We start from the raw sequence: 27,153 nt of genomic DNA, 5'->3' as shown, positions 1-27,153 counted from the left end.
CCTCCCCCATGGCCCTGACTTTCCCTTGCTCTCATCTTCCCTTTCTCTTCCCTTCCTTCCTTTTCCCTTCTTTGTTTTTCATTCCTTCTACCTTTTCTTCCCTTTCCCTTCCTCTACACTTCCTTCCTCTTTCTGCTCCTTTTCTCTATTTCCCCTTCCTTCCCCTTTCCTCCTTCCCTTCTTTCTTTCATGGCCCTGACCTTCCTTTCATCTCTCTTTCCTCCCCTTTCCCCCCATTCTTCTCTTGTTCCTTCTCCTTCCCTCAAAGCCTCAACCTACCTTCCCTCTCCCTTACTATCCCTTTTCCTTCCCTCTTTCTTCCCTTCCCTCAGGGCCCTGCTCTTCCCTTCTCTCCTTTCCTCTGCTTCCTTCCCCCGTAGTTCTAACAGCATCCATCTCCCCACCTCCTGCCCTGAAGCCCCTCTCTGCTTGCCCATCCCCTGACCTCACCTAGGGGAGGTCCCGACAGCCCCCTCCTCTTGCCTCGAGCCCCTCTGAAGTCTGTGTTGGGGACTGTTTTGATTTGCACGGGCAGAGTGGGGAGGAAAGAGGGGCCTTTGCAGCCATGTCTGGGAGATTGGACGGATGCTTCTCCTCCTCCCTCTCTTCCTGTGTGCTCTGTTTCTTAATTCTATGTCTGAGGCCCCTTGTTGCATTCCTCTGACCTCTCCACCTTCCCCCCTCCCAGCTCCTGAGCTGCTGTCTCAATTCCCCTGGGATCCCTTCCTCTCCCTCCCTCAGCTTCTCTCCTAGTCTGTATGCCTGTTGCTCCCTTTCTCCATCACAGCCTCAGAGAGATATGGTGAGAGTTGGGGGGAGAGGGGGCAATGGAGAAAAAAATTTCTAACAGCAGGAGATTAGAATTAAGGGGCAGTGAGTTTTAGATGGTACCTGGAGTCCCCAATGAGCCAGCACTCCCTACAACTCAGCCTTAGCCCCTCTCCAGCTCTCCAGCCCCCTGATCTGGTCTCTGGGCCTCTAGGGGTGGGTATGAGTTCCTAGAGACTCACCAGTCGCCAGGGTGAACTCTCTTGCTACCCTGTCTCCAGCAGTAATGGCCAGAACCATTGGGAGACCCACCTGGACAGCTGTGGGATGCCCTTCTAGGAGGGCTGCAGTTGGGCTGGGTCCAATTAGACTCAGAGTCTGAGGGAGCTGGGTTCAAATGATGGTTCTGATGACTATAAACAGGTCACTTGGTTTCTCAAGGACTCAGTTTCCACCTCCATAAGATGAGGGAGCTAGATGGGATGATCTCGAAGGTCCCTTTAGCTCTAAAGCCTAGGGTGCTCATCCTTTTCTTAAGATTACAGAGCTGGATTCATGGGTAGGACAGAATAGCCCCTGGTTGCTGGGCCTTGCCCCCACCCCTACCCTGGCCTCTCTCATTCCACTTCGCAAAGCTTCTTGCTTATGTTTGCCATGTCTTCTGCCTTCCTTCCCTGCCTTCTCCCCACCTGTGGTTTCTCTGTACTGTGGGGCTCTTTCCAGGTGTGATGACCAACTCCCCTTGTCCCCCCCAATGTTGTTGCTGTCTGATTTGCCTTTACTCTGTCTGTTTGGTATTACAGTGGGCTTCTCTGCGTCCAAAGTCTCCTTTTAGAAGCAGAGAATGGTTAGGAGCCTTGAAGGTACCCCCCGACCTGTCTCAGGAAGGTGTAGTGACCGCTGCCGCCGGCCGACCTGCATGCTCTCAGACTAGTCACCTCCCCTCTTCCTCCACCTCCTCATTGACATTTTTGAAACTCTTCAACTCATGGATTGTGACATTCCTCCTTGATATGGTGGGGCCATCTGGAGCCAGAAAACCCGCCATTTATGAAGCAGGTCCAGGATGGAAGGCACCGAGGGCTCAGCTTTTGCTCTTGTTCCCTCTCTGCTCATCCCTTCCTTCCCACTTTCCTCCCAACCCACTCCCTTCTCTTTCTTGCATCTCCTTTTCTTCTCTTGCTTCTCTCTTTCTTCTCCCGCTCATCCTTTTTACCCCTCCTCTCTCTTCCCCCTTACACCTTCCCTTTCTCCTCTCTTTTGTTCATAGCCTTTCTATCCCTCTTTATCTCTTATTCTTTCTCTTCTATTTCATGCCTTCTATTTCTCCTCTTGATCACTCTTCTTTCCTTTCTCTTTTCCTCCTCTCCCTCTGTCTCTCCTCTGATTCCTTTTTCTTCCTCTCCTTTGCCCTTCCACCTCTCTCTCTCTCTCTCACCTCTCCTCTTCCCTTTCCCCTCCCTCTTCCTCTCTCCTCCTTCTCCTTCCCTTCTTTTACCCCTCCCTCTCTCTTTCCCTCTCTGTCTCCCTCTTCTTCTCTTCTCCTCTCCCTTCTCTCCCCTTTTTCTCCTCTTTCCTCTCCTCCTCTTCTCTTTTCTTCACTTCACTTCTCCTCTCCTCTCCTCTTCTCTCCTCTCCTCTCCTCTTCTCTTCTCTTCTCTTCTCTTCTCTTCTCTTCTCTTCTCTTCTCTTCTCTTCTCTTCTCTTCTCTCTCTCTCTCTCTCTCTCTCTCTCTCTCTCTCTCTCACACACACACACACACACACACACACACACACACACACACACACACACACACTTTTTTCTCTCCTTTCTTCTTTCACAGAAAAAAGAAACCTTTCATTCAAATACTCTCCCTGGGTTCCCACAGTCCAGGTCATTCACCCTGATTGGCTCTTCCATTCAAACCAATGGTCATAAGCTCCTGGGGCCCCTTTCTCAAAGGCACCTCCCCTGACTGCCCTCTGCCTGGGGGTGGAGGGTGGAGGTGGAGTGTTTCTGCCAAGTTCAAAGCTAACATTCTGGATCTTCTTCTAAATGACTTTCCTGTGACCTTTCACCAAATTTGCACTGGATTTGGGATCTTGAATCAGCCAGCTGATTCAAGCACGATGGCTCCTTGCTCTCCTTGCCTCCAGGATGCCCTCCCTGGGAGCTAGCTCTCCCATGGGCCCTGGCCACACACACCATCCCATCCTTGGGGCAGGGTGGGAGGGTGGGGGGATTGTTAATGTTTTTGTCTGTGATGGGAGTTTGCGCGTGTGATTGTGTGCGTGTGTTTACTCTCTGAACCTCTTCTATCTGAACTCTGCAAGCATTTGCTAAGGATGCTGGTTACTCTCATCTCCCAGCAGTAACTCTGGGTACTTGCCAACCTCTCTGGATTGTCTCCAAGCTGATGCTGCCCACTAGGCTTTTGATCCCTCCAATTTGTGTCCAGAGCACCAGCTTTTCTGGGCTAGGTGGCAGAGGGTCCTGGCTGATGGCTGCAGTGAGCCACCTATACCTGGGTCTAAGGCTTCCAGGCCTGGCAGGGGGAGGAAAGGAGAAAAGATGGACGGAGCTGGAGCCATGGGTGGAAGGTTTGGCTCTCCTAGGGTATCCATGGATGAAGCCTTCCGCACACCTTCCCCACCACATACATGGGACAGCTCCCTATTGGCAGCTAGGACTCAGTCAATCCTAAAGCCAAAAGTCAGAGGTGACCAAGAAGCCATCTGGTCCAGCCCCTCTCCCTAGGAAAAGTATCCCCTAGACATTTTTCCAGACTGAGCTCAGCACTCTGAGAATCCCAGCTTAGCTCTAGGAATTCAAGGCTACAAACATTCATATGAAAGGAGGGGGAAGAACCTTGGATGAAGCATTAGGAAATCTTTCTCATCCTAGGTCAACCACAACTTAGCTCCCCGTGTGGCCTTCTTGGGACCTCCTTATACCTATCTATAAAAGGGGGAGGGCAGAGGACTCTATGCCCCTTCGGGTCCCTTCTAGCCTCAACCTTCCATGCATCTCTAAGTATGGATGATGCCACCTTCAGCCCCTGGATTACAACCCAACTCTGGAGTTTGCCACTTGTCTATGACCTTGGACAAGTCCCTTCCTATCTCCAGACCTTCAGCTCCTAGTCCTCTAGAAAACAAATGGGGTAAGACTGAATGGTCTGACTCTGATGATCCTAATAAACTGAATTTGACATGCTGGGGCCAGTTGAGTACAGTGGGATCTGTAGACAGACCTAAGAGGAGTCATCTCCCACTTCCTCCATCCTTCTCTGGGACCTTCCCCCTTGCTCCCCCCCCCAAAAAAAATAACAAAAACAAAAACTGTTCAAAACAAACAAAAATCTTCAGCAACCCAACCTGTTTCACTTGCAATATAGGGCTGGCAAGTACACATGGAATGTTTTTAGGAATGCTGAAGTTCTGTACGTCTATTCGGGGGTTGTCCACAGTTTGAACACGCGACTGTGGTGTTTTTCTCTTTCTCCAAACCACAAGCTCAGCCCCACTTTGATGAAGCCCTGTAGCACATGGTCTGGGTCTGACCAGAGAAGCTTGCTTGTTTTCTATGGGTTGGCAACAGGGTGTAGCAGAGGGGGACAGGCAAGATGCAAGGTCATGCCACTGACCTATGTGGTCTCAGCCCTTCTCCCCTTTGCCCCTCTTCTGCTGGGACCCATGCTCCTGATGAATTTCAATGACACTGGAAAAATTCAGTCCATGCTTACCTCTTGCTATGACCCCATAGCCACCCTAGGATCCCCTCCAGAGTGCATGTGGCCTGGGGTGAACCCAGAGTGAAAAGGTGAGGAGTAAAATCTGTAGGCATTCCTCTAGAATGAGGAGAAGGGTAAGGAGGAGGGCACCATAGTCTGAGCCCCATGCAGGGCCTTTTGCTGGCCACATGATCCCCCGGGTTGGTTCTCCAACCCTGGCTGGGGCCTCCTCATAAAGAGGAGTCCTTTGCCCACCCTGATGGTAGACAGAGGGACCACCCTGTAGCCCCCAACCACCTCGCTTCTGCTGCTCCCTCTGCTAGATATTCATAGACTCTATCCTGGAGAGATGTTTGCCCATCCCTAGCAAGGGAATTGTGCCTATGGGTGGGTCTATATTCCTAGACCACGGGATAGGGGAGTATGGTTCAGGTTGAGGGTGTCTTAAAGCTTCCTCTGCCTGACTATCCTGTCTCCCTAGTTCCAGACTTTGTGGGAGCAGGCGAGGTAGACAGATTCAACCTTTGTGCCCCTTCCACATTCTCCTGAGTTTCAGGAGAGTGAGCACTGTAGAACATCCCTCCTGTCCTCCCAGCTACAATTTGTCTGCTTCAAATTGACCTCCCATCTCCTCCCCCAGCACTCAGCCAAAGTAGATCCTGCTGAACTTATGGCTTCTGGCAGGGCTCCAAATGGGGTGCAGCCTCTGGCCCCAATTGGGGGCTGGAGAATCTCCTCCCTTCTCCTTCCCTCCTTGTCCCCTACAGAAGAGGGATGGATATGGGAGGATGGGGAGGGGCCCAGTGGCAGCTGCATATTATGTGAGGCTCTCTCTCTTGCAGGTGAAGCAGGCTTTGGGCTTAAAAGGCCTGTTTCTCAGAAATCCAAAGCAGGCGTCCCTGGACAGTCATGCTGCTGGTCAGTTCCACAACAGACCCTCCATTAGTGGCCAGCTCCTGAGGCGCACGGCTAGCGCGCCCACCAAGAGCCAGAAGAAGGGTAAAAAGGGCTTTCCTGAACTCACCACGGACACCAAAGACAGTGGCTCAGAGGGGGCAGGCGAGGACACCTCCCAGCCCCGCTTTGACTCGGAGCCAGAGAGTGCGGCCCCAGCCCCCGGAGCCCTTGGTGAGGGGCCAGGCCGAGGGCCAAAAGGTAAGGCCCAGGGTCCCGGGACAGGGAGAAGCCAGAGCCAAACAGCTGAGGGCTCGACCTTGAGCGAGCCCACGCGAAGGTCAGAGAGGTTCCAAAGCCTGGGCCTTGGCTCCCCAGGTGAGAGGCCAGGTACCCCAGAGGGGTCTGGGCCTGCCGGGATGGCAGCAAGCTGCATGAAATGCATGATTGGCTCCTGTGAGGGGCCCGAGGTCGAGGGTCAATGGAGCAGCTGCCAGCCCTGCCCGGGGCCTGCCATCAGGGAGGCCCCCCAGCCTGAGCAGTGCAGCGGGGGGCTCGGAGGCGTTGGGAGGCTGGGCCTCAGACACTGGGGGATCAGCGAGCAGCCCCAAGCCCGGCCGGACTCTCTCACCCCTGGGCCCAGGGGTGGCATCTACAGCAACAGCAACAGCAACAGCAGCAGCGGCCGTGGCGCTGCCCAAGCCCCCCTGGACAGTGACCAGCCCCTGGGCTGGGGAAGGAAGAGCAAAAACTTGTCCAAATGCCGTGGGGCCAAGGGCCCTTCTCAGCCCAGGTGGCCAGGAGGGAAATATGGGAGTGTTGTGAGCCTAGTTACTGCCGCCAGTGGCTCCACATCCTCTGACTCCAGCAGCCTAGAGAGTCTGAGGGGTCCTGAAAATCCCCTCAGGCCCGTGGGCACCTTGCAGAGGGAAATCAATGCTTTGTTTGTGCAAAAATTGGAGGAGATTCGGAGTAAATCCTCCCTAATCTTCACTGGTAAGACTAGATGTTCTTCCCCCTTGCTGGTCCCTTCGGAGCACTCCCTTCCCCACTGTGTCCGTCTCCATTGTTCCCCCTACCCGCTTTGGCATGGCCTGTGGTCTAGTGTAGATGTTCCGGGTGTAGCTTCTTCGGGAGTTGGGGGGCACCTTTTCTTTTTCAGTGTGTTTCTGTACCAAGTTTGTTTTGGTTTTGCTTCGGTTAGGCTCCCTACCTCTGTCCCTGGTCTTTAGTCCTTCCCATGAGCCATTCTGCTCTCCACCACCCATGAGGTCATTGTCATCCTTCTGTGGAAACCCATGTAGAATAGCTTTAATGTTAGATTGACCAACCAGAGCCTGAGATTGGGGCAAGACTGTCAAGAGGCTTCATCCTCAAGGCCCTCCCTTGATAGCTGTATCCTTGGGGGCCTTTCCTTCAGGATTCTATCCTTAGAAGACTTCCCTTCAAGGCTCCATCCTCAGATCTTCCCTTCAGAGCTCCATCTCTCTTCCTCCTTGGGACTCTCCCTTCAAGGTCCCATCCTCTTCCTTTCAAGGCTACAACCTTGGGGTCCTCCCTTCAGGGCTCCATCCTCAGGATGCCCCCTTCAGAGTTCCATCTCTCTCCCTTCCAAGCTCCCTTCTCAGGACCCTCCTTCAAAGGGACCCTTCAAAGTCCCATCTTCTTCCCTTCAGGGCTCCATGCTTGAAGCCATCCCATCCCTCCCCTTTAGGGCTCCATCCTCCTTTCTTTGGGGCTCCATCCTCAAAGACTTTCTTTCTACTTTCTTGAAAGGTCAGGCCCCAAGGGAAATCCAGAATAATTGAAATTTGTGAATGAAGCTCTCCTCTGGGTCACTGACCCACAACTCTAGGCAGAGGGCAAACTCTCTTTATTAACCAAGGTTGTCAAACTGAAGAGGTTTAATAGAATAAGACATCTGCTCTTTGGGCTTGGATTTTCACAGTCCATGACACTGAGTGCAACAGCTTGAATGAACCTCATTTTCTCTCACTCTCAGGGTCCTGGACTTAGTGATTGGAGCAGCCTGTGCCACCCACAGAGTTCTTAGAATTTAAAAAAAAAATTCTGCATTGAAATGGAAAAAAAAACCCAAAACATAAGGATATGTTTGCTCTGCAGACATGCAGTTTTCGAAAGCAGCATGAACTCTTTGCTTAAATCTGCTAAGGAAGAAAAAAATTGTTATCACCTTAGAAAGTAGTGGTCTAGTTCAACCTCCCACCCAGTACAGGAATCCTCTCTACCATGTCCCTGCTTGTGTGACTTTGGGAAAGACACATCTCTCCAAGCCTGGTTTTCCCCATTTGTAAGATGAAGGATGGCAATACTGCTAATACCTGTTGCATGGTCACATTGTGAGAACATTTTGTAGCCTTGTTTTGCTGTAGAACTGTGACTGATTTCATGATCCAATTGGTCTACCCTTCTAGTGATGTGTTTCAGCTCACTCCCCATGAGGCTACCTATGTGGAGTTCAGAGAGCTCGGATTGGTAGAAATGTCTTTCCTGCATGTACAGAAATATGCCTCCCTCTATCTTCTCCACATTCTTTTTAATTCTTCCCTCCGGGGCCAAGCAGACTGAATCTAATTCCTCTTGTGTATGATGCTTCTTCAGCTATATGAAGAGCACTGTTCTGTTCTCACCCCCTCTGCACCTTCCCCCGGCATGTGTATTCCTCTCATGCTGATTGTAACCCTGCATTGGAATCGTCATGGAAGTGGAGACCCACTCCCAAAATTCCATCAGCCGCTGACATCATGGAACTGGGGCCTTTTAGGATTGCTCACAAAGGAATGTGGGATAGAAGAAATAAGGAGGAAGCTGGGTCAAGGGGTGGAGAGTTGGAGTCGTCTCACCTTCTTCCCCAGACTCCTTGAGAACGGTCCCAGACACCTTCTCCCCAGTTCCACTCCTGGTTCCTTCAACTTTTACTCAACTATAGCATGTATTTATTTTAGGGCCCCCCCAATCCTGCTCCTCACCTTATCGTTTCCTCTTGGGCTTTATCATATTCCTAGTTCTTGGCCTTCTTTTTCCCTTGTGGGCTGCTATCTGGGGCTGCAGAGGGTAGAAGGGACCACAAGTTTCTATCATATGGAGACGATGGTGTAAAAGGAGCATTCAAGATAATAAAACTTCCCTTGATGATCTGGAGGCAAAGAACCTACATCCCACTGAGGAAAAAAAAAAAGTACTGAGTTCCCCCTCTCTCAGCCTCACCTGCAGAACCAGCATCACTTATAGCCCACCCAGCACTGCTTCCTTTAATCCAGTCGGATGGGGAGATTTCCCAACTTCCTCCTACCACAGTCCTTCCCTGATTGAGAGCAAGGGGCGGGAAGTCAGGCCTCTCCGAATTCTCTAGGCTGCCCAGAGTACCTTCTCGAGTCAACTTGGAAAGTGATGAACTGACCAAAGCCAGGGCTCCTGCTATTTGCACCCCAAGTTTGCTGGATGTGGGTGCCCCAGAAGCTCTAGGGGGCCCGTGCCATTACATCTAATTGGTCCTTTGGCAGTTTCATGTACTAAGCACTATAGGGAGCATTTATTATACTTAATAAAAAAAAACAAAACAAAACAGAAAATAAAGCCCCCATCTATTACTCATCAGTGCTCTGGTTGGGCAAACTTTTCCATCTACAGGGAGGACTTTTATAAAATCCCTCACTGTACTTCCTGGTTCCCTTCCTCCCTGTCTTGCCTCATGTCCCACTTCTGTCTCACCCTCCCAACTAATTATGGTTTCTCCTGTCCACATGCATACTCTACCTCTGTAGTTAAGAATTGAAAGGACAGAGAGATTTCAAGGTAACTCACCCAGACTCCTCCCCACTGCCCTGCCTCATGTTTCCTCCCCCACTTACCCCAGCAGTCCTGGACCCCAGTCCCCGTTGTCATGTCTGACCACAGTGTCTCAGTGTGCCCTGAGCATGCTGGCCAGATGGGCTTGGTAATAGGGCTGTGGTGGTTTCCAAATCCCCAAACTGGAAGGTTTTGTGTTCAGCATGAAATTATCTCTCAGCATGCTTGAAGTGTGTGTGTGTGTGTGTGTGTGTGTGTGTGTGTGTGTGTGTGTGTGTTCGTGCGTACACACACACCCTTGGCTGGAGGGGATGAGGGAGGATTTGGGGAGGCAATGCAAGATTTAGAGGGTGGATACCCCTGTGCGTTGGCTCTAGTCCCTCAAACCCACCCCCACCCCCATCCAGACTTCCCCAGAGCTCTGTGCCTGGTCCCCCACCCCCACCCCTTATGGTGGGGCTCTCGGAGGGCTGGGCCCTGGGCGGTGTTCACGTCTTTCACTCACCCACTGCCTGGCTTGACGCTGCCCTTCTCTCTCCAGATGGCCGCCCGTTCTCCATCCAGAGATCTGTCTCGTCTTTGTACGGCCTCGAAACCATCGCGGAGGAGCCGCTCGTTGCCAAGGAAACGCCATCCCCCGCTCCCTGCCCCCCTCTGCCCCCCGCCCCCATCAGCTACTCCGAGGGAGGGTCCCACTTCTCCGCAGGCTCAGGCTCTGACACCCCTCTGAGCTCTCCCTCCCCAGGTGAGCCAGGTGGACTGACCGCTCCAGGGCCACACCGCGCTGAAGGAAGTTCAGAGGGGGAACGGCAGACGGAGGACAGAGAACAGGAGTCCCAGGGGGCACTGCCCACGCCCCCGGCAGGGCAGGGCTCCCTGCTGCACCCCTCCCCCTCCCACTGTGAAGAGGAACCGGATGGGGCAGCCTGGAGGGCAGAGCACACAGGCGACCCGCAGGGTCCCCGCCGGCCTGTGGGTTCCGTCCCTCTGCGAATCCCTCCGGCCCCAGCTCGGGCCCTGGCCGGCCCGCCGGCTGTGGTGAGGAGGGCCAAGAGCGAAGGGCAGGTGACCTTTGACCACCTAGTGGTCCGGCGTGCCCCGCCCGGACAGTCCCCTGCTGCAGCCGTCTATTCAGATGCCACGGGCAGCGACCAGCTGTGGAGCAAGTTGGAGCCAGGCAGTCAGCGGGACAGCATGTCCTCTTCCTCCAGCATGTCCTCCAACGACACGGTCATCGACCTTTCGATGCCCAACCTGGTGAGGAAAAGCCTGCCCAACCTGGGCTGTCTCACAGGCAGCCGGGAGAAGCTGGCGGGGCTAGCAGTGCACAAGGGCCCCTGGCCCCGCTCAGCTGCCTCTGGCGGGGCCCAGCTGCCCCCCGTGACCAAGAGCAAGTCTAACCCCAACCTGAGGGCGGGGGTGGCCCCACCGCCAGCCCCGGATGAGCTGCAGCCCCGGCCCCTGGCCCGGAGGCCGGAGGATGCTCTGGCCTCCCTCCGCCGGAGGCCCACGTGGAGCAGGCTGTACATGGAGGGCCTCCGGGCAGAGGGGTCCTCCCTGGGGCCCCGAGCTCAGGACATGGGGGCCGCTGCCAAGTCCAAGAGCCTGGGCGACCTCACATCGGACGACTTTGCCCCCGGCTTCGAGAGTACTTACAGGAGCATCAGCCGCAGCTTTGGCCCCCGTCCACCTCCTGCCGCTGGGGCAGGGAGATCTCTGGGACCCAGGCTGCAGGCCAGGCCTCGGGATGAGCTGACCGAGCAGCTGAGGAGACTGACCGGCTTCCAGCTGGCCGGCGACATCACATCCCCCACCAGCCTGGGGCCTGCAGAGGACGAGGACGAGGACGAGACCGGGCCGGCCACAGTGGGCCAGGGGCTGGGCTTCCTACGTAGATCTTCCTCTCGGAGCCAGAGCAGAGTGCGCTACATTGCCACCCGGGCCAGGCAGGCCCAGGAGAGGCAGAGGCTCCAGGGTCTGGGGGTCCAGGGTCCCCTGGAAGAACGGGGCAATCCAGAGGGGGCCTGCTCTGTGAGCCGGGAGGGGTGTGTGGACTCTCTGGCTCTTCTGATTCCCCCTTCCAAGTTCACCCCGGGCCTCATCGAGGATTCGGACTCGGGCCCTGTTCTTTTGAAACTCTAAATCCGAGCAGGACGGGGGGAGGAGAAAGCCCAGTCAGGGAAAGGCTTTCGGGGTTTGGGCTGCAAAGACTGAGAAGTGTTGTTACTCCCATGTGTCCACCCGCTAAGGTTCTGGCTCCCCATCACTCGCCCCTCCTCTGGGCTCAGGCTGGGCCGAGTGGTGAGGCAGGTCCAGAATTGGCCACTCTTGCATTGCCTGGGCCTGGCCTTCTCTGTCCCTGGCTCTTCCCACCCACCTTTCTCCATCCAGTGTCCCCGACACCCAGGCCACGGCCGCTGGGTGAGATCCCGCACGCTAGCACCTCCCCCTTCCTGAACCTGGGCTGGCCTTGAGCCTCAGTCCACACTACCCCACCCCCAGCATCTGTCAGCTCCGCAGAGCTCTGAGGTGCTCACTCCGCAGCCAAGGCAGGAGGGAGGAGGACACGGAGCTCTTGGCCTCTGCCGCTGCCCTGCTGCTCAAATGTGGGGAGGGTTTGGGCTGGGGGGATGGCTCCCCACAATGCTGCTGTACATAGCGCATGGAGCAGAAGCTCTCGGGCCTCTCCATGTTTGCACTGCCGTGCCAGGGTTTTCATGTGTTTTAAATGAGATTATATACATATATATATATATATATATATTTTTAGACACACATATAGAACATGAGAAACTACCCAAAATTATCCTTCTCCAAACCCATTTTTACCTTTGTTTTTAGCCTGTGTATGTACTTACACAAACATGTGTGTGCGTGCATGTGTGTGTGTGTGTGTGCGTGTGTGTGTGTGCGTGTGTGTGTGTGTGTGTGTGTGTGTGTGTGTGTGTGTGTGTGTTCAGGACAGGTGAGACACCATGAAGATCCTAGCCCTTCCTGGTGGGAAGAATGTTGACCACAGTGGTTTCCACGGTGACCCCAGTCCCAGGAGAGGGCACTTTCCCCTGGGACCCTGGGCCACCTCCCCCCACTTTTTACCCATCTTGTTTTATTTGTATAAGAATTTTCTCTGTACATTGAAACATTTTAAAAACCTATTTGTAAGTTCTTCCACGACTCCAATAAAATGCATCAAACCTTTTGGTTCCTGACTTCTTTTGATGGTAGCTGGCTATGGACTCTGGCCCGTTTGGGGGACTTTGAGTCAATTCACTGCTCTCCCAACATCTGAGCTGGGTTAAGTTTGGGAGCCCTCCCTGGACAAGGTGGGTTTGGCACTCCCCTCTGGACTGGCTTTGGTGGGGGGGAAGGGATTCCTCTCTGGGTTGAGCTGAGTTTGAGATTCCTGTCTAGTCTGGGTTGGGTTAGGGGGTCTTCTCAGGGCGAGGTTGGGTTGAAGACTCATCTCTGGGCTCTGGGCTACATTTGAGACTCCCTTGTGCTGGGATGGACTGAGTTTGAAACCAAGCATTGGGCTTTGGTCATGAATGGAGTGAGAGTGAGAGTGTCTGAGCTCAGGGTTTTGGGTTCAATAGTAACCAGATCTATATCCAGGGAAAGATGACCAGAACTGTCCCAGGGCTCCAGATTTAAAGGCTGTTCATAGAACTTGATGTCATTCGGCAGCCTGAAAACAAGAGCTAACCTAATTAGGAAGAAAAATTACTTAAAATAGGAAACGTCCAGATGCTTCCTCATAGTAGAGGTACATACACAAGGTGGGGTGCTCCTCAGTCAGGACCATGCCCTGCACCATCCTCCTAGCTGTGGCTTCCTAGCATTCTGGGGTCTCCTTCCTCCAAACTGGATTTCTCTTCATAGGTTGGGCTGGGGGCTCATTTCACACCTCCTGCCCTGGGTACTGTTGGCAGTGATTACCCCAGGATCCAAACGGCTGGGCTCTGCTCTGGCTTCAGGCTCAAGGCTAGACTGGGACATGTTGGACTCCAGATTCAGTGTGCTGAGCTGAACTGGATCTGGGACTCGGGCACTGGGCTCTGGGTACGAGGCTAGGCAGAGAGGCCGGATGGATTATTGGCTTCGGGGGAGAAAAAGAGAGGAATGAACCAACGAACATTTAGTAAGTGCCTAAGTACTAGGCACTGCACTTCGTCTACAAGGACAAAAATTATAGTCCCTACCCCAAGGAATTTGCATTTTACATTATAAATCATCATCTATCCTCTGCTCAAAGGCCTCAAATGGGGGTGGGGGTGGGAAGAAACTCAAGCACTTTCTAGGTGCAGCCCAATCCACTCATTTTTAGGAAGTTTTCTCTGACCCTTGCCTCAGTTTGCTTCTTCATGCCTAGTACCGATTCACCTAATTCTGTCCTCTGGAGTGGGGGGAGTGTGTCCAGCAGAACAGGACAGGTGAACTCCCTTCTGACCACATCACAGCTCTTCAAATATTTAGCTGTCCTGTGTTTTATTTGGGGTTTACTTGCCTGTTTAAACGCTGTTTCTCTTCAGTAGAAAATCAGCTCTTTGAGAACAGGGAGTTCCCATATTTTTAGGTTTTGTATTCCCAGACATAAGCAAAGTGCCTGCCTGGCCCACGAAGCACAGGCTGGATAAATGCTCTGAACTGAGCTTGACTGAATTGTCCGAAGGCCTGAGGCTCCAGGGACGTGTCAGCAGCAGGCCTGGATTCTGAGCCTGTCTCTGTCAATAATTCCCTGTGTGGCTTTAGGCAGGTCCACTCTGGGCTTCCTTTTCCTTTTCAAGAAGGGCCTGGGACTGCATGGCCTCTTGGGGCTCTTCTTACTGGCCTGTGGATGATGTTGGTGGGAGGTGGTTTGGAAAGACCCTGGAAGCCCCACCCCCTTCACCCCCTTGGGTCCCAAAGAGCCCCAGGCCTCGGAGTCACCAAATCCAGGTTCCAGTCCTGGCTCTGTTTCAGGCCTGTTGTGTGATCTTAAATAGCTAAGCTCCTACCTCGATGAGCCCATCCATCTTCTGTACAAGGGGGTTGATGTCGGTACCTGGGACTGTCTCCCTCACAGCTGGTGTTCTGAACCTCAAAGGAGATGAGGGAAGTGATCTGTAAGCTTTCTGGGGGGGGGGGTGAGGATGGTGGGGCAAGGCCACCTCCACAGGACTTAAGGAAAGCAGGGATCAGGGCAATGCCGAGTCGGGGAAGCCCATGCCCAGGTGTGTCCACTAGGGCCTCAGTGCTCGGAAGTCAAAAGGAAGAGCGGGAGCCCAGACTCAGAGATGGAAGGGAGCTGTGCAGCCATGTCCAGAGACCCCACAAACCCCCTGAGCCATCTCCCCAGTACCTCCAAGGAGGGAGCATTCACTGCCTCTGGGCTGGCCATTCCATCTGGGGACAGCACCATGTGTCAGGACCTCGAGCTCGAATCTGTCCCTCTCCTTCTCTTCCTTCCCAGCCCATCCCTCCTTCTGTTCAGTTCAGCTCTCTGAGGCAAGGCCACAAGGCCCGTCCATCCCATGGCCGCCCTGCAGATTCCCAAGCACAGCTGTTGTGCCCTCCTCAAGAATCCTCTTCTCCAGGGTGGTTGCTGTTGTTTGGTCATTCCTGACTCTTCCTGGCCCCATCTGGGGTCTTCTTGGCAGAGACACTGGAGCGGGTTTGCCATTTCCTTCTCCAGCTCATTTGACAGTGGAGGAAACTGAGGCCAAGAGGGTGAAGTGACTCGCCCAGGGCCACACAGCTGGGAAGTGTCCGAGGTTGGATCTGAACTCAGGTCTTCCTGACTCCAGATCTGGCCCGTCTCTCCACTGTACCACCAAGCTGCTTCTCCAGGGTAAACAACCCTATTTCCCTCAAGGAGAACCTCATATGACCTGATTTCAAGGCCTTGCATGAAGAGAAGGGGGAATGGATCAAGAAGGGCTTCCTGCAGGAGATGGGCCTTGAACTTGGCTTTTAAAGAACTTCCTTTTGCTAGGCACCCCCCAGCCAAGCTGCATTGCCTGAGGGAGCACGAGAGGGAGTATCTGTAGGAGTCTGGGAATCTTTCTTTTTCCTTCCATGAGTTTCTAGTTGTAAGACTGCTGACCTGTGTGTGGAAAAGCTGTTGCCTTGCTCTGGGACTGCCTTGCTCAGCGCTAAGAAAAGAGGGTGCAACTTGCCTGGTTCCCCACCTAAGTCCCCCTCCCATACCTCCTGACAGGTTCTCCTCTCTCGGCCTACAGAAGCCCTCCGGGGGATGGATGGATGGGTTTCAAAGCAGTGATTTTCCAGGGGGTCTGCATGGGGCCCAGGCTAGCAGCAGACAAACCTTGGTTCCTCTGAAACAATAAATGCCTCAGGTCACCAGGCCACAAATCGAAAGAATTCGTTTTTAAAAAGCACGGTTCGTGTCAGGGTGGCTCCCCCAATCACTAGCTCCCCCGGTAAAGGAGGTCCGGGAGGTTGGAGCAAAGGAAGGCCCTACCTACGTGTTCTGACGGACAGGAAATAAGCTGACTTTTCCAGGCCAAGATCTGAGGGACCGAGCAGGCAGCTGAAAGAGGGGAGGCAGGAGGAGGGATGCTGAGGGGATACCGAGTCTCTGTGAAGCCGGCTCTTTGCTGACGGGCCAGTAAGGGATCAACCCATGAGGCTTGAGCCCCCTCACCCTTCTGTGATGGGCTCCCTGAGGAGGGAGAGTGGTCTTTGTGTTATTTCCAGACATTCTGATTCGTCTCCTTGGGGATTCACTGAAGCTTTATGCTGTCCCACCCCCAACCTGCCCTTCTCCTTCATCTGTAAAATGGGGACAACACTATCAGACTGTCCAGTAAAAAAGCATGGTGCAGAGGTTAGGGATTCGCACTATTGTTTGCAGCCCCCCTGGCCTTTGAGGGATAGGGAACCCCAGATTTGGCCCAAGATGGGGAGCAGCCCATGTGCAAGTGGGGGTAGCTATGGAAGCAGGTCTGCGGCCCTGGGCCTTGGCACAGCTTAGCCCAGAGCAGGAGGGTCAGCCCTGGGCTGGGGGGACAGAAGGAGAAAGTCCTGTCCTTGCTCCCTCCCCGTGGAGCAGGGGAGTCTTCGATGGAATGGGCAAGTCTGCCTGCCACAGCCAGGGCCCCAGAAGCTCCTGGCTGGCTCGCTGGCATCCCCCACCCCACCCCAGGGCCTGCAGCTTTCCGGGCCAGAGGCCAAGGGACAGCCAGTGTGGGGGTCCTCCGGGTGAGCCCAGACACCAGACAGCTACTTCAGGCCACAAAATACTGATAACGGAAGCCGACGTTTAAAGAGCACTTTAAAGTCTGTGAAGCACTTTTCACGCTAACTCAGGAATAGTCAGAGGAGGGGTGCTGCTGCCTGGCCCCACCCCCAGCGTGCCCACCCTCCTCCAACGTGAATTTCCTCCCCATCCCTCTGCCAGGTGCTGCTTTCCAGCCCAGCCAGGCTCCCCAGGTGTCTCCCGAGTGCCACCTGGTGGCTGCTAAGGGGAAGTCCCTGGATCATAGTCATCATCAGTGAGCCACCCCACCCCCACCCTGAGGGGCTGTCATCCCCTGGGTCTGATGAAGACACAGGCAGGCACCACAGACCCTGTCTGGTGCCTGGGTAGGCAGACAGGCCCCCAGGAGCCTCTGAGCTCTTCAACTAGGACAATGAACAACTCATTAGCTAGTAGATAGTGAACTGAATTTGGAGTCCCCCCAAGCTGGCTTCAAATTCTGAAGCAAATTCATTACCTGTGTGACCTTAAGCAAATTATTGTACTTTTCAGGGACATAGTTTCCTCTGCTGTCAAAGGAGGGGCCATGGAGATCAGACTATACAGGCAGTGTGGTCCAGTGAACACAGCACTGGGGGCGGAGTCCAGAAAACCTGGGTTTAAATCCTGCCTCAGACAGTGTTATCCAGATCAATCACAGCCCCTCAAGGCCTCAATTTTCTTACTCTAAGGTTCCTTCCAGCTCCAAAGAAAAATGCATACATTATGTTCTCTCCCTCTCCTGGTAACTCCAGGGCTCCCCGAGGAGGACAGAGGAAGGAAAGGCAGGGTTACTCAGAGAGCAGAGCTGGGAGACAGGACCGGCTTCTGAGGAAGGCATCATACCCAGCCATCTCCCAGGAGCCAATGCCCAGTCCTCACTCCCACACAGGACACACCCAGCCCTGCACGGGGACCTTTACACTGCGGTGTCTTGGGATGCAGGGGTGGGGGGCAGGAGGGGCTGGCAAGCAGCAGGAGCTCAGTCAATGATTACTGATTGGAGGGGATGGAGGAGCCTCAGTGGAGGCTGGGAGCCCTAACTCGCAGCTAAGATAATAAACCCAGCGGATGGATCTGCAGCTGAGGGAACCAGAGAACACTGAGGTTTCAAACTCGCCAAGGTTGGGCTGGATTCTAGCGGCCGCTCACTCCAGATTTCTTAACCTGCAGTCTGTGAAGTTGAAAATGGCCTGAGCTGGAGGACCTCATCAGTCAGGTGTGGCACAAACGATAGCTCACATTTCTTCAGTGCTGCCCTAGAGTGCACCAAGTGCTTGGACGGCATGAAGCCTAGTGCTTCTCACCATCATGCTCGCTGTCCAGCTGGGGAAATGGACCAAAAGGGCACAGTGGGCCCCATCTCCCTGAAGTGTCTGGCTCCAAGTCAACCCGCCAAGTACAGGCTGGCCTACCCGGCCCCGGGCATCCCGTCCAGCTCAGAGATTCTGTGATTCTGAGTTCACTCTTCCACTTGTCTGGGCCTCAGTGAAAGCACTTTGCAAAAACGGGGTGTGCCCTCACTGGCCACTCACCCTGGATTTGTTTCTGAGGACTGACCACCTCATATCATGGCCCAGCTGGCACCCACAGTGAAGGAGGGACGGCTGGGCGCAGTGACAGCTAAGGTCAGTTCCCAGTGCTCCTGGCCTATCACTTGACTTTTTATCTTTTACATCATAGTCCAGACATCAGCATGGGATAGAGAAATGACAGATAGATAGATAGATAGACAGACAGACAGACAGACAGACTGACTGACTGACTGACTGGACTCGGCATCCAAGAAGACTCAAGGACACCTGGGTCCAAGTCCTACCTGGGCCACATATCAGCTAAATTTCTGAACCTCTCAGTGGCCCAGGCCATAAGCTACAGAGAAGGAGCCCAGAGGCATACCGGAGGGCAGAGGTCACTCCTTGCAAATTCCCTGGACCAGGAAAATCGCAGGGCCAGGCCGGAATCTGGCCTCAGAACCGGCCCTGCCTGGGCCACATGCTGGCTGTTAGACCCTGGGCAAATCAACTTCCTGGAGCCCGGGCAGCTCGCTAAGAATCACTGTTATTCATTCATCCAGTTGCGTCTGAATTTTTGTGACCCCATGGACCATACTTAGCACACCAGGGCCTTCTATCCTCCACTATCCCTCAGTCTGTCCAAGCTCATGTCCATTGTATCCACCTCTTCCTCTGGTGTTCCCTTCTCCTTTTGCCTTTAATCCTTCCCAACATCAAGGTCTTTTCCAATGAGTCCTGTCTTCTCATTATGTGGCCAAAGTATTAAAGCTTCAGCTTCAGTAGCTGACCTTCCGGTGAACAGCCTGAATTAATTTCTTAAGCATTGACTGATTTGATGTCCTTGCTGTCCAAGGGACTCTCAAACATCTTCTCCAGCAACAGAATTCAAGAGAGTCACTTCCTCAGGTGCTTGGCTTTCCTGACAGTCCAACCACATTGCTACTGGAAAAACCACAGCTTTGACTAGATAGAGCTTTACCAGCAAGGTGACGGCTGTTTTTCAGTATGCTGTCCAGATAAGCCATAGCTTTCCTTCCAAGAAAAAAGCGTCTTTTAACGTCATGGCTGGAGTTACCATCTGCAGTGACCTTTGAGCCCAAGAATATAAAATCTGACACTGCTCCAATCGCTTCTCCCTCTATCTGCCAAGAAGTGATGGGGCCAGTTGCCATGATCTTAGTTTTGTTTTGGTTTTTTAATATTAGGTTTCCATTCAGCTTTTACACTCTCTTCTCACCCTCATGAAGAGGCTTCTTAATTCTTCACTTTCTGTCATTAGAGCACATATCTGACATTGCTGATAACTCTCCCAGCCACTATCATTCCAGCTTTTCATTCATCCAGCCTGGCATTTCCCAGGATGTACTCTGCCTATAAGTTAAATAAGGTGACAATATACTGCCTTGTGGTACTCTTTTTTGACTCTTAAACCAATCAGTTGTTCCATGTGTGGTTCTGACTACTGCTTTTTTGGCCCACATGCAGTTTCCTCAGGAGACAAGTAAGATGGCCTGGTCCTCCCAGCTCTTTGAGGCCTTGCCACATTTTGTTGTGATCCACACAGTCAAAGGCTTTAGTGTGGTCAATGAAGCAGAAGTAGAGGTTTTTCTGGAGCTCCCCTGCTTTCTCCACAGTCCAGTGAATGTTGGCAATTTGGTCTCTAGTTCCTCTGCTTCTTTGAAAAAACTAGCCTGCTCTTCTGGTAACTCTCGGTTCACATGCTGCTGAAGCCCAGCTTGCAGAACCTCAAGCATGACCTCGCTGGTGTGTGAAATGAGCACAACTGTCTGATAACTGGAACATTCCCTGGCATTGCCCTTCTTTAGGATTGGCATGTAAAGCGATCTCTTCTGATCCAGTGGCCACTGTTGAGTTTTCCAGATTTGCTGGCACACTGAGCGCAGCACTTCACCAGCATCATCTTGTAGGGTTTTAAATGGCTCGGCTGGAATTCCATCAGCTCCACTAGCCTTGTTGTTAGCACTGCTGCCTAAGGCCCACTTCACTCACTAAGAATTAGCAAACCCCTTCCTCCCCAGCTGCTCCTGACACTAATTTCATCACCATAACCCAAGTTCCAGACTGCTTTCTTGGGGAGACGCACTTACCCAGCCAGGGGACGACTGGCTCCTCTATAGCCTGCAAACTCAGGCAGGCCACAGAGAATGCCTAGCCTTTTCAGGAATCCTGCCTACTGGTCCCCCACAGATTCGAGGCTCCAACAAAGAAGAAACCCTGTGCCATTTCTGTAGTTATCATAGATTTCCAGCTGGCCAGGCCCTTGGCAGGCCACTGGGCCCAGCCTCCTCGTTTTACAAAGTGCGGAGCTGAGCCCCACACATGACTTGCTCAAGCTGACTCTGGATCTCAGAGCTGGAGACTTCAGAGCCCCTTGGGACTAATCCCCTCACTTTGCAGAGGGAGGAAACAGAGAGCAACAGCACTGGGATTGAAAACCAGGTCCTCTGACTCCAAACCCTGCGCTCCCTGAAGCAGCCAGCGGGATGGTAACCAGTCACATATCCTGGATTCTAGGCTGTAACTGCAAGCTGTGTTTATGACAAGTGAGGCAAGCCATTTAGAACCGGAAGAGCCCTGAGGAGTTTAGGTCTGGCCCCATTCCAGTTCTGGCGAGATATCTCCCGAACGGAAACTCAAACCCACTGGGTCCACATCATCCCCAGCTTCCCAATTCCTGGTCAGGGCTGCGCCACGCTCCCACTCACCCTAACTTTTACAGAACAGGAAACTGAGGCCCCAGGAGGTTAAGTCACCCAAGCACAGCGGCTGCGGTTACCAGGGATGCCCACAAGAAGGTCCTTTCCGCTCGTCTCTTACCCGGACGGTCACAACTGCCTCCCACGTGGCTTCCTCGCCTCTAACCATCCACCCCTCCCAAACCTTCCTTTACCCAGAAGCCAGACTGATTTCCCTAAAAATGAGGCCACTCCCTTGCTCAAGAAGCTTCAGTGGCTCCTCACTGCATTTGTGATTTAGCATCTTTCACAGTCTGGCTCCAACCTCTGCTCCTGGGCTGATTCATCATTACCACCCTCCTCCACTGCCTTCCAGCCACGGGGACCTAGCAGCTGTTTGTATGACACACCACATCTGGATTGCACTCCCCCCACATCCCCACCCTTTAGAATCTCTACCTTCTTTCGAGGAATAGCTCAAGTGCCACCTCCAAAACAAGGCCTTCCAAATTAAAAAAATACAAAAAATAAGGGGGCAGCTAGATGGTACAGTGAATAGAACTCTGGCCTTGAAGTCAGGAGGACCTGAGTTCAAATCCAGCCTCAGACATACAACACTCACTAGCTGTGTGACCCTGGACAAGTCACTTAACCCCAATCGCCTCACCAAAAAAGCAAAATATAAAAAAATTTTTTTTTGAATTTAACAAAAAATAATAAAATAAAAACAAGGCCTTCCCCAGTTCCCCCATTCCCAAAATTACTTTGTGCCTCTGAAGGTCCACCAAGCAGTCCACAAACATTTATTGAGTGTCTATAAGACATGTATGCAAGACCCGCAGCCCCTGCCCACAAGAAAGTGCTCTGTTTCAGTTGTACTTGCCAGATAAGAGATCCCTCCACAGCGGAATGCCCGGCTGGTGCTCACCCTGCCCTGTTCTTCCTCCCTTTCAGCTGGAGTTTGCGGTAGAGTTTGGAGAGCACAGAAGAATGGGCCTTGGTGGGCTTGGAGACCCCACGAGGGAAAGAACCTGGGAGGCGCAGGCTGTGACTGGCCTCTGCTGCTGGCCAAGCTCAGTGGAAGGGGCACGGCATACTCCCTGCCTGTCCAGGCTCCCCCTGTGTGTGGCACCATGAACACAGGCTTCAGGCCCTGGAAACCAAGGGTCTCCATGTTCCGTTCTGCCAGCTCACTGCCAGCATCCTGGAGCTCTTTACCCAAAGAAAGTCAGTCTCAGGTCCTCCCCGATGCAGGGAGGCCCAGGATGATGTGAGAGAGAATGGAGCTTGGAAACTCGGCTCTGTGAGCTGAGAAAGGCCTGCAGCGCCAGCCCTGTGGAAGGAGCAAACACGCAAAAGCAACTCTGGGCTCTTTAAAAACTCTATTTGGTACGGGCCATTTGACTGCTGGCGGATTTTAGTCAAAGATAGATATATATTTTAAAAAGTTTCTTTAACATTTAAATATATTTCAATATGAATGTCTCACAGAACAAAAAAAGTCAAGTCTTTCCATCACAAATACTGCAGCATTAAAATAAACACTTACCAAAATAAACAATATGAGTGATATACATATATATATACGTTCGTGGGTATAGTCTATCGAGTTAGTCATATTGTCGCTTTGAGTCACAAAAGCACAATATAAATACAGAATCTGATTGGAACTCCATTTCCCCTGTTGTAATAAAAATACATTCTTTACCACTGACAATAAAGCTAGTGCAAGTGTAGAGCAGGCGGCCCCCCGCCCCCGAGGGGCTGCTCACTTGGCTGGGACTTCGTACTTGAAAATGACGCTGAAGAGCCGGCCCCCCAGCCGGTCGGCCAGCCAGGAATTCTTGATGACGGCGAGCTTGAGGCTCTCGCAGCGCAGGGCCGCGTGGTAGTTGGTATGGATGGCGCGCCCCATGCCCTCAATGATCACCAGGTCTGTGCTGCGCTCCCGAACCAGCACTGCCAGTCCTTTGTCGAGACGGCTGCAAAGGAAGAAAGAAGCGTGGTGAGCTGGGGACCCGGCAGGGACCTGCGTGTGCCCATGACAAGCTGCTGCCATTCACCGGCACCGCGGAACTGACACGGACCTCCGTTCTTTCATCGTTATCAATCTGTACCAAACCTTAAATGTTCCCGTCAGCCTAGAGCAGGGCTGCTTAAACTTCTTCCTCGGCTGGCGTGTGGCCTGAGGGCGCGAGCAGCAGTAAAGTGCGCTGTGTGTTCAGAACCAAGGCTGCTGTGAGGCTGCACAATGCAACCCGGGCCAGCGCTGCCAGAAACACTTCAGGTTCATTACTTGTTTGATCTTTAATTAATCTTTGGTCGTCGCGCATTCAGAAACCTTTCACTGTTGCCAAATTTTGGGGTTTCAAGCCGCAGTTCAAGAAGCGCTGCTCTAGAGCACGTCACGCTTCCTTTGTTACCAACAGCATATCACTGGGAGGGCGGGGGACGGCGGTCCTCCTCTGTGACAGCATCACCATGGGCACCCCTCACATAGAAAAGCCTTGCACTGATGAAGGCTAGCACTTCATCTCTGTGTAGAGAGGTGAAGTCGCTTCAACTCATTAAGCATTTATTAAGCCTCTAGTGCACTGAGTGGTGCACCGGGGAAGCTAGGTGGCGCCACAGTGCACAGAGCACCGGGCCTGGAGTCTGGAAGACTCATCTTCCCGAGCTCAAATCCAGCCTCAGACACTGCCTAGCTGCATGACCCTTGGCAAGTCATTTCATCCTGTGTGCCTCAGTTTCCTTATCTGCCAGAATGACCCGGAGAAGGAAACGGCAAACCCCTCCAGTATCTTTGCCAAGAAAACCCCAAGGGGGGTCACGTCTGAACAACAACAACCAAAGACACGTTCCTGGAAGCGTGCTGGGTGCTGGGGATACAAAGCCAGCTTACACTGTCAGGAGGAGAGAGAACACAAAACAAAAGAAACACAAACGTTTTTATGGACAGGTTCTAAGAACCGGAGGGCACTGGCAAAGAGCGCCCCAGACGAGCTGGCCCTGGGGACCGGGGGGAGGAGAGGGATGCAGCTCTGACCCAGGCACAAGGGCGGAGTTGTGGGAGCCCGGTCACCGTCCCCCAGCCAGCGGGGGTCAGAAGCAGGACTTCAGCCCGGGCCTTTCGGACTCCCAGGCTGGCAGAACCACTTTCTGTTGGCAAATGGATGCTTCTAATTACAAAACTACTCTAAACCAAGAAGGGCTTCTTAAGGAACTCAGCTGGACAACCCTGTCACCCAGCAAAGGAACTGCCTCATCTTAAAATGAACCCATTTGGAATCCGGAACCTTACCAATTCCGACCAGCCTTCTCCAATGAGTGACGTTTTTCTGGATAACCCTGGCTCTGGATCACCAGGGGCCGCACTAACACACTTGTGTGGGACTCATTTATGCTCCCATCAAGAACATAATTGTTCGAATGACTGTGGTTACAGCTGATTACCATTCTTACTTAAGCTGGCAAATAAGGAGCTTTTCCCAAGGAAGTCTGTAGAAGAGATCCCAAACTTTTGGATGTCAGCAGGCATCTAGCTGAGGCCCACAGTGGGAAAGCATCCCCCCTACAACACACCTGACAAGTAGGCGGACGGTCTGCACTTGAAGACCTCCGGCGAAGGGAAGCTCACTACCTCCTAAGGAAGCCCACTGGCCAATGCGGACCAGGCCTTATTGCCACAAGGTCTTCCCGGGCTAACACGCCTCTTGGCATCTTTGGCCCACTGAGCACCCTGATGAGGGGGGCCGCTTGGTCACGCCTCCTTGCTTCCAATCCCAGGGACATAACACGTCTGGGTGGCAGAGGCTGAGGTGACCAACTAGCAAACTGCTGAGACACACCAGATGTTCAGGCATAACAGATCATGGTTACAAAACATTAACGCTCTTGAGTTACCAGTGGTTAGTGCCAGGGGCTCCCTTTCCTTTGAAGCAGAACAGCCCCAGCTGGGGACAAGGCTGACATCACCCTGCCTCTCTCAATCTCTCTTTTCCCTTCTTGTCACACACATGCCCCACTCTCAGGAAGAGGAGGAGGACCAGGTGATCAATAAGGGCCCTCCAGGCTCCTCCCCACCTCCATGCAGAGCCAGCCACAGCTCCTGGATTACCTTAGGTCTAAGCAGGGGGAACTGGAGCCCGTCTGTACCAAGAGCAGCTTGTCCTCTTTCAATGCAGATCTAGGAGACAGAACAGGCCCTTGAATACAAGGGGAGCAGCCACACAAGCCCCGCAGAGGGGCACAGCACACACACGTGCACACACACGAGCCCGGCGCCGCCCGCCCACACGCACGGGAGGCATGCTCCACGGCCGCCTGCGGGGGGCCCCGGCTGGACAAATCCTGCGGCTGCTGGGAGGCCACTCACTGTATGAGAGGGTCCATCGCTGCTATCCGCTCGGCCACAATGAGAGACTCGCTGTAGGTCACGTCGTTGAGGGCGGGTCCAGAATTACAGGCTAATATGACCTGGAGCAAACAGGGCCATGTCAGCACTGGAGCAGCCACCCGCACTGAGGGCAAGGTTAGTGGGGGCTTCTGCTCAGGCTTTGGAGAGTGATGGGGGTTCAGTTGTCTGGCATTCAAGGACAAGTCTAAGAGCAGACAACAGCCAGTGTCCTTAAGCAAACACAAAGTCTAAAACCAGGGAAAGAAAGGCTCGGGAGCTCTGTCTGCCCTGTGAGAGTCACTTTAACTTTAACTTGCTATGAAATAAAAAAGCCAACGTGATATCTAAGAACCCCAGTTTGATCTCGTCCAAATTACCTCCTCGACTTGGGGGCATGGGAAAATCTCACTGCCAAAAGTATGCCAAGATCTGGAGGGCCTCCACTCCCAGTTGGGCAGCCACTCGCTCTTTCCAGAACCCCCTGGTCACCTCACAATTTCGGCAGCTAGAATCCTGGCAGCAAGTGACACATGTCCTGCTCTGGCCAGAGAAAAGGGTCCCCAGTACTGGGCAGCACACACTCACCTCTGTTCCTCTAAAGAGTAGCTCCCTGACAAAGGGGAAGACTCCCAAAATGATGTCTATTCCACTGTTATCTGCGAAAATTAAGGCACATTTATGAGGGGGACCCTGCAAGACAAAACCAGGATGTTCAGTTTGGAAAAGGAGCTTCTAAGTTCAAAAACAATCATCGCAGAAGCAGAGAATGCCTGAGGCGGAAGGATCTTGGCAGCCTAATAGTCTGACCCATACAGGGCTCCTTCCCAATCTCGCACTCCAGAGGCCAGCCAGCTTCAGCCCACAAGCTTCTAGCAAGGGAGATCCGACTCAGGCCTTCCCAGGCAGTCCCTCCCCTCCCCACCTCCAGACAGGGCAGCCCCAATCATCAGGATCTTTCTGACCTCAGACCACAACTTGCCTGCCTGTCCCTTCCCCAGTCTTCCTGCCCCTGCCCTTGGAGGCCAAGCAGAGTGAGGCTTGTGCCTCCTGCCACATGACGGCCCCACCCCACCCCACCCCACCCCCGCCCAGGACTTGAGGATGGGTCACTCCTGAGGCTTCTTTTCTCTGGGTTAAATGACCCCAGTTCCCCCCAAGTGTTTTCTGATGGCACGGTCTCTAACACCAATTCTGCCATCACACGTCCCACCATCATTTCTGACTCTTCTGTGGGACTCAGACAAACATGGCCTCTGCATACCAGAGGCTAAGGCTAGAAGGGCAGAAGAAATAAGCATTTATTAAATCCCTACTATGTGCAAGCTAAGTGCTGGGGATGCAAAGAAGGGAAGTTTCTGCCATGGGAGAGAGCACGTGAGTCATTAGGCACACAGAGAAGTACAAAGTGGATGGAAGTCATCTGAAAGGGGGCAACAGCAGCTGAGGGGGCTGGCAAAGGCCTCCTGCAGAAGAGGAGATCAAACTGAACCTCGAAGGAATGAATGATCACTAGATTTCAAGCTTTTATTGGAGAATAAATTTTTTTTAAAAAAACCTACGTATGTACGTATGTGCACACACATGTGCATCTGTGCACTCACGCACACGTACTTCCCCTACCTCCCCCGCATGCACACAAAGCCCCCCAGGGAAGAGACAGCAGTATCTAACAGACACCCCCCCACCCTGATCAGCCGTTTCCTCCCTACCACACAGGAGCCCGGAACATAAGAATGGAAGAGGCCTTTCACAGACCCCCCTCGTGCCCAGTGTCTAGCACGGAATCACGGCCATCTTTTCCATGATGCCACACACTGCCTTCCTGTCCCTCCCCTTCCTCATCCCTTATCAATGAGAGTGACCCCCACCCCAAGGGCAGAGAAGCCTGGCTCCGTCTTGTGTCCATCCCAACAGCATCAGGCCGGCGCTCACTTGGACAGTCTGGACAGTCGTGACCACACACCTACCTTTAGCCGCTGCAGCCACTCTCCATAGGAGTCCACCAGCCAAGGGCGCTCTAAAGAAAAGACAGAAGACAGAGACCCATTGACAAGACCATCACAGCCACCCACAGAGCAACCACAGGTCAGGCAGGGGGGCTTGTGCATCTCCTCCAAGGA

General features: G+C 53.2%; 2 protein-coding genes across 2 annotated transcripts in view; one reads left to right on the top strand and one right to left on the bottom strand.

Moving 5' to 3' along the window:
* The window catches only part of PLCH2 (phospholipase C eta 2), a 341,798-nt gene extending 329,413 nt beyond the window's left edge, over window positions 1-12,385 (top strand). Inside the window, 2 exon segments of the mRNA XM_078145756.1 lie at window positions 5,326-5,638; window positions 9,729-12,385. Of these exon segments, the coding sequence (XP_078001882.1) occupies window positions 5,326-5,638; window positions 9,729-11,329 (1,914 nt within the window). The 3' untranslated portion in view covers window positions 11,330-12,385.
* Window positions 12,386-22,000: 9,615 nt separating this feature from the next.
* Window positions 22,001-27,153, bottom strand: part of PANK4 (pantothenate kinase 4 (inactive)) — a 43,066-nt gene continuing 37,913 nt past the window's right edge. The window contains exons 15-19 of the mRNA XM_020975770.2: window positions 27,001-27,050; window positions 25,619-25,723; window positions 25,013-25,113; window positions 24,755-24,823; window positions 22,001-22,619 (exon numbers count right to left, since the gene is read on the bottom strand). Coding sequence (XP_020831429.1) covers window positions 22,406-22,619; window positions 24,755-24,823; window positions 25,013-25,113; window positions 25,619-25,723; window positions 27,001-27,050 — 539 coding nt within the window. The 3' untranslated portion in view covers window positions 22,001-22,405. The remainder of the gene's footprint in view (window positions 22,620-24,754; window positions 24,824-25,012; window positions 25,114-25,618; window positions 25,724-27,000; window positions 27,051-27,153) is intronic.

This window comes from Phascolarctos cinereus, unplaced genomic scaffold (assembly GCF_003287225.1).
Source record: "Phascolarctos cinereus isolate Bilbo 61053 unplaced genomic scaffold, phaCin_HiC Scaffold_726;HRSCAF=1367, whole genome shotgun sequence".
NCBI lineage: Eukaryota > Metazoa > Chordata > Mammalia > Diprotodontia > Phascolarctidae > Phascolarctos > Phascolarctos cinereus.
Note: the sequence above shows the minus strand (reverse complement) of the source record. Positions and strands in the feature narration are given on the sequence as shown.